The following is a 12,242-nucleotide window of genomic DNA, read 5'->3' on the forward strand; positions in this document are numbered from 1 at the left end:
AGAAAATAAAATATTTGAAAAATGTATAATTTTGAACTAATATGCAAATCTTTTTCATTTTTCTCTTATTATTTCAATTTGAAATGATTACTTTTTATGCATTAAGATGAAAAATAATATCCGCTACTATTTTTTTTTCTCTCACTTTCTTTCTTACTAAGTAGACCCAAAATTCATTTTTTCCACTTTTCCTTTCCTTTTTTTCTATTCCTCCACATTTTCACCTAAGCACACACTAAACAAGTTAAAAAAATTAAAACATCTGAGGCAACTAGTAATTGAAAATTACTATCTAACTGAACTAAAGCATCCACACATTGAATATTATTTTTCTATTTTCATAGTGGAAATATCAATGGTCTTCTTTTGTTTTTTTTTCATTTGAAATATGAATGGTTAGATCTAATATTTGGCATTGTTATGACAAGACAATGATACGAAAATAAATATCTTCGGTAGGTGGACTCACAATGTAATCTAAAGGCCCACAGACAATTTTGGTAAGGTTAAATGGGTCCACTTCATTTGATCCTCTTTGAAGATCCAAAGCGCATTGTCCATCTGATCTTAACCCACCGACATGTCCTCTTTGTTACTCTTCATATCGGACAACCCACATCCCGCCACGTGTCGGACCTACAACCAAAAGGTCCAGCTAAAAAGTGACCCAAATGTTAAAGGCTCGTCTTTCGCGGTTTTCATCCAATATTTACTCATCCTCACAAGTTCTCTCACACCTCCCACGCTCTCGTCATTGTACCTCACTCTTTTTAATGATTAAATCAAATGTACAACAACTAAGGACACTCCGAAAAGAAGCCACTGAAGCAGAGGCATGTGCAGGAAATAGAAACCGAATATCCATCATCTTTTCTTGCTGGGTATATCTCATATCTAACTCCCTTTTAAAGAACTAAAAAGAATCCAGTGTGCAGAAGACGCATTGCCTTGGGCTTCGGCTTCGGCTTCGGCTTCGGCTTCACAGCATTATTTTATTATCTGCGTCTCTCCTAGTAATTTGCGTAGCAGGGCCAGGCAGCAGCAATGGAGCTGTTCTACTTCGTCGTGTTCGGGGCATTGGGAGCGGTGGTGGCCGCATTAGAGCTAAGCAAGACCAGCAAGGACCGAATCAACACATCCCCTGCTTTCAATTCCTTCAAGAACAATTACCTTCTTGTCTACTCTCTCATGATGGGTAACTAACTACCCTCGTTTTGTTTTACCCAGATCTGATTTCCATTTCTATCTTTGGATCTCACTTTTTTTTTACATTAACATGGATCTGATCTATTGTTGGTGGATTTTTTTTAATGAATTTAGATGCCCATTTCCTAGATTTGCAAGTTTTTGTTATTTTACCCGTTTTGGTGGATAATGTTCTTGTCATTAATGACTACTTTGAACAATACTGTTTCTATTTGCTTTGGAAATGGAAAACGGGATTCATTCATTTGATTTAGCTTGTAAAAGACAAGGAAATAGTACTTGAAAATGACTTCCAATAAGTTGTATGTCGATTTTTAGTCCGTTTCTGTTTTCTGGTTGAGACGATGGATTTGGTTTTTTTTTTTTTTGGTGGGTCGGAGACAGGTCGCTATTGCTTGGGTTCTAGGTCCTCTTATTGATGATGGTCCTGAATAAAAAATTGAGAATTAAGTCTATTTTCTTGGAGCTTGAGTAAAGTCCTACTTCTGCCGAGTTTAGTCTGCCGCTGCCCCATTAAGATTTTTTTTCCTTAGATAGTAAAACTAGCTGAAAGCTAAATAAAGTTGCATTAAACCCTTGAATTAGTTTCTTGGTAATAGAAGGAGTGATGGCGCTTCTAGTTGTCTCCTTGGGATGCAATTGGTCAGTAATTTGACTTATTGTATCAAAATTTGCTGTTAAGCTAGCACTTGACAATACCGTGAAAAAAAAAAAGGTTAGCACTTGAGCAAGTCTTTCTTTGATTAATATGCATCATAAACATGTAGCTTCATTAGTGTAATGCACGATATCTGTTCCGGAGGTATGATCATATCTGTAGTTATGTTTTCTGGTAATTGTGAAAGATTAACATTCTTATATTGTGGTAATTGGGCATATTCTAGCTTGCTGTTCTAATAAATGGTTGTGTCAATAGCTGGAGACTGGCTTCAGGGTCCATATGTTTACTATCTGTACAGTACATATGGATTTGGAAAAGGGGAGATCGGACAGCTTTTTATTGCTGGTTTTGGCTCTTCCATGTTGTTTGGGACAATTGTTGGATCTCTAGCTGACAAACAGTAAGCTTTTACTTTGGCTTCTGTTGTGATATATTGTGCTTTATGGATGAAATGTCTTGTCTTGATACAAAAATACCTTCATTTTTTCAATTCAGGGGCAGGAGGAGGGCGTGCGTTACATACTGCATAACTTACATACTTAGCTGCATTACCAAGCATTCTCCTGAATACAAAGTTTTGATGATAGGTCGTGTTTTGGGAGGTATTGCTACGTCTCTTCTGTTTTCAGCATTTGAGTCATGGCTTGTTGCTGAACATAATAAGGTGAGGCATTTCAACTATCCCCCTTTACTCTTAATGCTTATTAGGTGGACTTATAAACATTATAGATGTATTCTCTTATGACCTTCACCATTATTTCTAGTATTATAGATGCTGTATGTTGCTCCCTGTCAGGTTGTTTCCCAACAGTGTTGAAATACTTAGTTTACATCTATCATAGTGTACATGATACATAGGAATATACTACAATTCTTAAATTTTCCATCATCGTTTCCCCAGATGGTAAAGCACGAACCATCTAGTTCTGTTTATCCACATTCTTCTATGAGCCTTTAGCTCAATTAATGTCAATAGATCCTTTAAATTTAATCATGTTTTGACAATTCTGTTTGTGCTTCTAATCTTTGCAGAGGGGCTTTGAGCAACAATGGTTGTCATTAACATTTTCGAAGGCAATATTTCTTGGCAATGGTCTTATTGCCATTTTGTCTGGGTTGTTTGGGAACCTACTTGTTGGTTCATTGTCCCTTGGACCAGTGGCTCCTTTTGATGCTGCTGCATGCTTTCTTGCCATTGGGATGGCTATTATTTTATCATCATGGACAGAAAATTATGGAGATGCCTCAGAAAATAAGGACCTGCTTACCCAGTTTAGGGGTGCTGCTGTAGCAATAGCTTCTGGTAGAGTTCAGTATTTACTTTTAATCTCAATGCATTGATCATGATGACATGTTCTAGCCTTCCAGGCCAATACTTTCATGTTATCACTCATCCTCCATCATGCACTGATTCTTTCCTGTCTTTCCTTTTTGCTCCCCCCCTTAAGTCTAATCTTCCATGCACTTCAGATGAAAAAATTGCTTTGCTGGGTGCCATCCAGTCTCTGTTTGAAGGCTCAATGTACACCTTTGTGTTCCTTTGGACTCCTGCTTTGAGCCCCAATGATGAGGAGATCCCTCATGGTTTTATCTTTGCCACGTTCATGTTGGCTTCAATGCTGGGAAGCTCCCTTGCCTCTCGATTGATGGCTCGCTCATCACCCAGGGTAGAAAGCTACATGCAGATTGTTTTTGTGATTTCCTCTGTCTCTCTCATGCTTCCCATTATAACCAATGTATGTCCCTCTCTCTCTGTCTCTCTCTCCCCCTTTATATTAAGTGATTCCTAACTGTGTAAAATTGCAACAGGTCTTGGTCGCACCTTCTAAAGTGAAAGGCGGAAGCATCTCATTTGCAGGTTGTCTCCAGCTTCTTGGTTTCTGTACGTTTGAGGCTTGTGTGGGGATATTCTGGCCATCCATCATGAAAATGAGATCCCAGTACATCCCGGAGGAGGCCAGGAGCACAATTATGAACTTCTTCCGCATTCCTCTCAATATCTTTGTTTGCATTGTGCTGTACAATGTATGTTATAGGCTCTATATGATAGCTTCATTTAATCATGCCGTAGACACACGCCTATTACTCTGTAACTAACTGTGCCGGTTTACCCCTGAAGGTTAATGCATTTCCCATCACTGTCATGTTTGGTATGTGCTCGATTTTCCTCTTTGTGGCATCTATCCTGCAAAGACGGCTGATGGCAATATCTGACAAGCCAAGTATGTGTACAAACCTTATATCACAGTTTTCCTCTTTTCAATATGCATAGTGTCATAAGGGCTGCATTGAACCCGAACATTCTTAATTTTCTTGCCGTTCACTATACATTTAAGGTTTTTTAATCTTCACAAGATTTCTGGTGGTTTATATTTCAGAGATGGAAAGCTGGACAGCAATGAAGGAAAGGGATCCTGAGGCAGAGCCACTAAACGATTGAGTGATGTTGTGCCTACAGGCCAGCAGGGAATTCTTGGCAGGTTGATAACAACGACGTAATTGGTTCCTTTATACAGTTGCTGTTCCTACCATGGATGGAGGTTTGTACTTTTGGTTTATATTAGAGATTTACAATGTATAAGAAAAATAGTGGTCTGAGGATGTGGGGGGTTATATAGAAAGTTTTCGTGATTGTTTTGAGCTGTCTTTAGATCAGCAACCGGTAGACGGGAGTCGATGGTTTCATCTGTTAAAAATAGGAAAGCAAAAATACCCATTTTGATATTATTCTTTTCTAAACTGATTTATATGTAATTTGCATTACATTTTCCTCGACTTTTTTTTTTCTTTCTTTCGGTCCACTTATCTGTCACCTAACTTTAAATCTGCAATGAAATGGTTACTTCTTCAAGGCATATTGCCAGATGGTTCATCACCCTTTCCCATATCTCGACTCTGGATAAAAAAGAAGAAATGAACATAGAACTATGTGCGTTGAAATTGAAACTACCCGTTTTGCAAGTTTTGGTTTCAGAAAGGAAATATATTGGAATTTTTATGAATCTGAACCTATAAAATTATGAAAATATCTACTTTCGAGATTATTTATTGGAATGACTTGATTTTTATAATAAAGTTGAGTGCCGTCACTTTCTTAGACTGATAAAATTTTTAGGGTTTTAATGAAGTAATTATCATATTTAGATTATTTGTATGTTGGTATGTCATCTTTTGAAATTAAATTTAAATAGTCTCTAAAAGATATAAGAATAACAAAAATAAACCCTTCTCATTATTTTTTTAAATGAACTTAATAAATTATATGAAATTCTTATTTAAATTATCTAATATGTCCCTCAAAAATTTCTTCAAGTTAATCTAATTCAAATATGCTAGGGAATGAATTGAAAATGTTTAAACTTAGATAAACCTCAGGAAATTATTTAAGGGATATATTTGGATAATTTAAATAATAATTTTATATTTTTTGTAATTTTTTAAAAAATAAAAATAAGAAGGGTTTATTTTGTTATTTTTATATTTTTAAAGATTATTTAAATTTAATTTTAAAGAGGACAGACCTAACATGCAAATAGACTAAGAGTTTAATTTGGTGCCACCATAAGGGTAACTATTTTTTTAGCCAATTTAAAAGGGTAATTACTTCATTTTATCCCTACATGCGTTAGTTTGATGCCACCAATTTGTTAGGCAGCACTAAAAGATTTTTTTTTTAATAATTAAAGCATAATTGAGGGGATTTTTAGAATGATACTGCTTAGAAAAATAGTGGCACTCAACTCCACTGCAAAATCAAGTTATCCATAATTAATCTTGAAGTTGAGTTATTTTATAATTTTAAATTTTAGAAGTCAAATTCTTAAAAAATCAAATATATTTTGATTTCAATGAACCATAGTACACTTTTCAGTAAGTAAAATAAAACAACTATTTGAGGACTGCACTTATAAATAAATATTGATGTTTAAGTATAATATTTGATGTTAACTATAGTTAAGTCGAATTTTATTTAAGTATAATATTTAATGTGATTTATTGTGTATCAAATATTATAATATTTAATTTTTTTAAAAATATGCATTTTAAATTATATGTTATAGTGTATTATAATTTTATTTTACTTTTATCCAAATTTAAAGGTTAGAATGAGAAACACTATCAAATATTGAAGTGGCCCAAAAATATACATGTACAAATTTGTCGAAATATTACATTAACCCTATTTTTTGTCTTACTTTTCGGGCGTCCAAATTTGGATGGGCTGGAGAATAACGGGGTCAGGAAAAATGAAACAAAAGGGCCTAAGCTAATGCCCTTGGGTTGGTTCAAATGTACATGCGCCTGAGTTTTAAAGCTAGTTCGAAATTTAGAGGAGTTTAAACTAAAATGTTATGTCTTTTTAAAATATAGGTTCAGTTATATTTTATTTAATTTATTTTAAGTTTATAAAATATATTTTATATCTAATATAATTTATATAATAAATAAATCAAATATATTATACCATGATTTAAATGTTAAAAATATATTAACTTATTTATATTTAGAAATTTAATAAAAGAAGAAAATATAATGATAATAACATATAAAAATACTAAATATTAAATAAGAAAAATCATATATACTTTTAAAAATATGGACAATACAAAATTTAGATTGAACTAACTTAAATAACTATATATTAATATTAATATCATTCATAAATTCGAATCCACTTATAAACCCCTTTTAACTTAACTATTAGGTTAACAATTTTTCATTCCCACCCTTTTTCGTGTTTCATACTAAGTAAAGCATTATGTCTCACCATCTTATTCTTGCATTCAAATATGATTTTTTTCCTTTTAAGATTTCAAACTATTTTTGAAATTAAGTTTTTAATATTTAACTAATAGAATAAGTTTTTCTTTTTTATTATTATTATTATAAACATTTGGTTTTATTGGTTAAAAAAATCATTCATTTAGTATTAAAGAAAAATTAAATTAACTAATAAGTGTTCGTGTAATGGTAAAATATATTATATTTTTAAGGGGAGATGTAGATTTGAACCTCGAAGATGATATATTAGAAAAATATGGACATAACATATATAATAAGTATAATTATATGTTATTATTTATTATCATAAAATATTAGCCCAAATTAAAAGTGATCCTATTTTGGTTAATGTTATATTGGGCTTTAGTTATTAAATAAAGTATGAGTCAAATATGTGTAGATACTCTAGTAACTAATTTCTAATTGATGATGGGCTGATTAGATATTAGGGATAATATGCAAAAGTTATATATTAGGATTATGGTCCCCAATTTACTTATATAGCTAACTTATCTAATATCCTATCATTGTAAAAGAGAGACTCACTTTCTCTAGATTACTTATATGCTAATTTGGAAGATCAAAACTACAAGATCCGTAGATTTCAAGAAATTGATTAATTCATGTCGCTTCCACATCTAGTTTTGTTCTTGATTTCTTCTGATGATTTGATATGACAGATCCTAATTTATGGTTTGTTAAGTTTTATACCAGATATTATTTTACGGTTCTAACAAGTGGCATCTAAGTCCTATCATGTTGAATAATTGGGAATTGATTAAATTTCTATTATTTTTAGAATGATTAGTTCATGAATTTTAACGGGTTTGATATTTTAATTATATATATGTAAATTTATTTTGTGCTATAAAATGGCGTTATCATTTGTTGGAAGGGTTCTTTTTGCTTCAGTGTTCATCCTCTCTACTTGGCAAGAGCAAGCCTCTCATTAGATCTCCACTTTATCATTGATTTTTTTGTTATTCTTTTAAATAATGAAACCTATTTTGTTCTCGATAAAAAAGTAACAATATGAGATGCAATTTGGATTAGAAAACAGATTTTGGAATTCGAAAGCTCTTATGAATGTCTAAAATTTTATTTAAACTTTAATTAATGATGATTTACTTCTCTTTATCTCTCATTAAAGAAAAGGATGATTAATTGTGATTTTTTTATTTAAACAGATCTTGATTTTAACAATGTTGCTAGCTTTTTTTGTAAAGCCAGTGCAAGTTAAGGTGGTGTTAAGAGTAAAATTTTAAATATGTATTGTTGATCTGGCTTGTTAGAATTGTCTAGATGTTTAATTCTTGGGGCTTCTATATATATAACTTAAGTGTTTATATTTATTGATAAATTTTAAGTTTTGTGTGTATTTATATTAAGATTACTGATAAATTTTAATGGATTCTATTATGATTTTTTTTTAAATTTAGTTTGATAGAGATTCATTGAAGTTGTTATTTTTTATATGAATATATATTCAAGTTTTAAGGTGCTTTCACAATACTTGTTTAAAGAATTTAGTTTTATAAAATTTGATTCTAAATTTTAATAGAAAAATTTTGATGACTGCTTGCTTAAGTATTAAAAAATTAGTCAAAGATTAAGGTTTTCAATTTTTTATTACGTTATTAAGACAACCTTATTTTGTGTTATTTTAGAAACAATAACAACTCGTTTTTAGTGAAATTAGAACAGTGATTTTGGGGCCACAAATCCGATTAGTAAATATTTATTTTATTATTATTTTAGTGTCTACGGAATATTAGTAAGGTCGTATAAAATTTTCGTTAAGAAATTTTGACGTTTGCATGCTTACTTTAGTAAAAGGTACGAAATCGTAAAAGGTACGAAATCGTAAAAGGTACAAAAGTAGAGTTCTATTAGCTAAAGGTATCTATTGGTTATGGAATTTAATTGTGAGTGGACTTAAATGATAATTAGACCATTTATAATATTAGTGGACTTTTGTGGACATAAATTAGATGATTTTAAGTTATAAGTTAAAGGTTAATAAAATAATTTAATAAATAAATAAGGTAAAATATGTAAAAACAAAGTATCATCTTCATAGTTCGTTTCTTCCACCGAAAATTCATGAAGGAAAAAAACCATGGAAAGGGTTTGAAGCTTCGGTTTCTTTGCTAGCTTGCATGTAAGTGGTTTTTGTCCCTTTTTTTAACGATTTTTATGTTTTTGGGATTGTTGTAGCTTAATCTATCTAGCCTAGGGACTAATTTGCAAAACTATTAAAGGATTAGGGTTTTTCCATGAACATGTTTGTATGGCTTTTGAAGTTTAATGAAAGATTACGAGTCCTTGTCAAATAAACAAGTTTTGTAAAGTGTTTTTTGATGAAATTAACATTTAGGGACTTATTTGTAAAGTAGTAAAATACCATGATAAATTTGTGAAATGTTGAACTGTGTGAGGTTGTATAAGTAGCATGAAATGTGGAGAAAATTGCATAAATGTCAATTTACAAGCTTAAGGACAAAATTGTAAAAAAGTTAAAATATTAAGGGCAAAAATATAATTTTGCAAAAGTATGAATTATGGACTGAATTGATTAGTATGAATATATAGATTGAAATTTCTTATTTAGATCAAGATAAACCTTGCATGGATCTAGATCGAGGAAAAGCTAAAGCCTTAGATTAGTGATCTTATTTCGACATCCTTAAATAGAGTTAAGTTCATATGTTTAACATTTTAATGTTATTTGATATATGCAAGCTATTGTGTTATTTATCATGTCATGAAACGATGGAGATCCAATGACATACGATGATTATCGAGCCCCGTTTGAATCTTAGGAATATATAGGATACAAATGACATGTCATTAGGGTTACCATGTTTCGGGTGTTGGTCCTGAATGTCCTACCAATGGATGTGTAACAGCTCGATTTAGGGCCAAAACGGAACAGTGGTTTTGAAACCATGAATCTGAGGTTGAAAAAAAATTTATTTTGATTAAGTTTTAGTGTTTATATTATGATTGCAAAATCGTGTGAAAATTTTGTTGCGAAATTTTATCGATTGGGTGTTTAATTTGACGTTTAGGACTAAATTGAAATAGGTGAAAAATGTGTGTGTTCTTGTTCATAAAGTACTTGATTGAAATGGAGGTTTTAAGTAGAGGTCCTTAAATGGAAAATAGACCATTATACTTTATATGGACAAAAATTTGGACATGGATGGAATTTTTAGAAAGTTTAGTAGTAAGGGCATTTTGGTCATTTGCATAATAAATGAAATAAAATGGGAAAAATAACACAAAAATGTGTTCATGTTCATTTAGCTTGGCTGAAACTTGCGTGTTCTCTATAGGTAGGGTTTGTTTCAAGCTTTCAAGCTCAATAGTAAGTGCATTCAAGCCCCCGTTTTTAATGTTCTTTACATTTTTGAAATTCTCATAGCTCGGTTTACCTATTTCTACCATTATTTCGAGTTAGGGTTTATGTTTAAAAATTTACCCATGAATGATATGCATGTATTTTGATGTTTGATGGTAGAATATGAATGTTTGAGGTTAGGAGAACGATCTTTTCTAAGCGATTTTTAGCGAAAACGAGCAAAACGGTATAATTGGTAAAAATACCTAATGCTCATAAGTGCATGTTAGAGTGAGAATTTGATGTTGTCATAGAAGAGAAAAATGATCAGCATGTCATAAAACATAAGAATAAGGGCTGAAATTAAATTTTCGAGCCTAGGGGAAAAATCGTAATTTTGTAAAAGTTAGGGGTAAAAATGTAATTTTTTATAATGTGATTTTTGGATTGAAATAAATAGTATGAGTATTAAATTAGCTAAATGTGTTGTTATAAATCAAGAAAGGAGTGGAATCGACCTCGAACAGGGGAAGGAAAAGGTTTTGGACTAAATTGCAAAATTTCCATATTTTGCACTGAGGTAAGTTTGTATGTAAATAATACATTAACTTCATTTACATTTTTATATTTCAGCCTATTATATATATTTTAGCTGATTTTGAAGCATAAATCGACTATTGGAAGAATGGAAATAAGTAATAGAGAGAAAAATCGCGGTTGAACATTCGGAAAGATTGAATAATATAGATGGAGCGTAGCTAGGTCACATGTATGGTGCTGAGTGCACATCATGTGTACAAGAGAGCTACGAGATACTATGTAGTAGCTAGGTCACATGTGTGATACGGGATGTATCCCATGTAGACAAGAGAGCTACAGGAGAGATAAATGTAGCTAGGTCACATGTGTGATTCCAAGTGAAGGACACCATGTAGACAAGAGAGCTATGAGATAAATTGGCTAGGTCACATGGGTGGTACTAAGTGTTCACCATGTGTACAAGAGAGCCGAATTATATGAAATATGATGGTGGGGCTGTGTGCTGAAACCATCAAGTATCAAGGATTGATCCGAATTGTTCAACGGGATGGTTTTAAGGTGACATTGTAATCATGGACCTATACTTGTGATGTATGAAATGTGGTGAAAATGAATTGTGATATGCATGTTAAAATGAGGTTAATACAAAGAAAGTGTGAAAGAGTGAATTAGCAATAATACTGTTTTGGACAGTTACAGTGACGTGAATTTGAAAAATCACCAAAAATAGTATTAATTTAATTAGAGGCTAAATGAGATATGAAATTAAAGCTTAATGAGTCTATTTCCATGTAAAAGAAACAGAGCAAGTAAAGGAACTCTATATTTTGAGATATTTATATTTGTGTGTGACTCGCTCAGAATGACTATGTGATCCCCTGTTCTAACTTTGAAAAATCAGTAAAAATTTTACAAGACAAATTAAGAAATATAGTTTATATTTATAGATTCCTTATTGAGTCTAGTTTTAAATGAAACAGATTTCATGGATATTTGAATTGTGTACTGGGAGAAATTCAATTCGTAGTGAACAGAGGTCAGATCAGTCGAGCTGTATAACAGGGGAAACTTTAACTAATAAACTGTACTAATTGGATGGACCAAAAATTCTAGAAAATTTTAGTAAGAAGTAATATGAGTCTAGTTTCAGGAAAATTTTACGGATTTGAATTTCGAGTTTTGTAACTCGTGTTATGATTTATTTAGTGAATATGACGCAGGAGAGACAGCTTGACCAAAGTGGAGTAAATAGTAAAATTAAAAAGTAGATACACTTGAGTTATTGTGTAAACATATTAAATTCTTTATTCATTATTTATATACTTGCTTACTAAGCTATAAGCTTATTTTCTTTTCTCTCTTTTGTCTTAAAGTGTTGTCCAGCTTGCACAGGAGTCAAGGATCGTTGAAGATCTGCCTATACTATCAATACTTTTGGGTATTTGAATTGAACATTTTGAATTATGGCATGTATAGTAGACTTAGTAATTTTGTTACGTGTCATAATTGTCTAGGTTTAAAATATTAATTATAGTATCTGACCAATTATTTTGTACGAAGCCTTTGAAATTGGCTAGTATTGTTAAAGGCATATGTTATAATGATTCATGATCTAATTGCACGCCATATTTTTGTCTCGGTTTTATTAAATAGTATGTACTATGATTTGTTAATACCTCGTACCCTGTTTCGGCGACGGATACGGGTAAG

General features: G+C 31.6%; 1 protein-coding gene across 1 annotated transcript; it reads left to right on the forward strand.

Annotated features, from left to right (window-relative positions):
* The first annotated feature begins 660 nt into the window (after positions 1 to 660).
* Positions 661 to 4,722, forward strand: LOC108457506 (uncharacterized). The gene is made up of 8 exons (XM_017756622.2): positions 661 to 1,195; positions 2,123 to 2,267; positions 2,363 to 2,531; positions 2,900 to 3,170; positions 3,338 to 3,603; positions 3,677 to 3,892; positions 3,987 to 4,089; positions 4,246 to 4,722. The coding sequence occupies exons 1-8, from the start codon at positions 1,045 to 1,047 to the stop codon at positions 4,305 to 4,307; spliced, it is 1,383 nt and encodes a 460-aa protein (XP_017612111.1). The 5' UTR covers positions 661 to 1,044; the 3' UTR covers positions 4,308 to 4,722.
* The last annotated feature ends 7,520 nt before the right edge of the window (positions 4,723 to 12,242 follow it).

This window comes from Gossypium arboreum, chromosome 8, assembly GCF_025698485.1.
Source record: "Gossypium arboreum isolate Shixiya-1 chromosome 8, ASM2569848v2, whole genome shotgun sequence".
Taxonomy (NCBI): Eukaryota; Viridiplantae; Streptophyta; class Magnoliopsida; order Malvales; family Malvaceae; genus Gossypium; species Gossypium arboreum.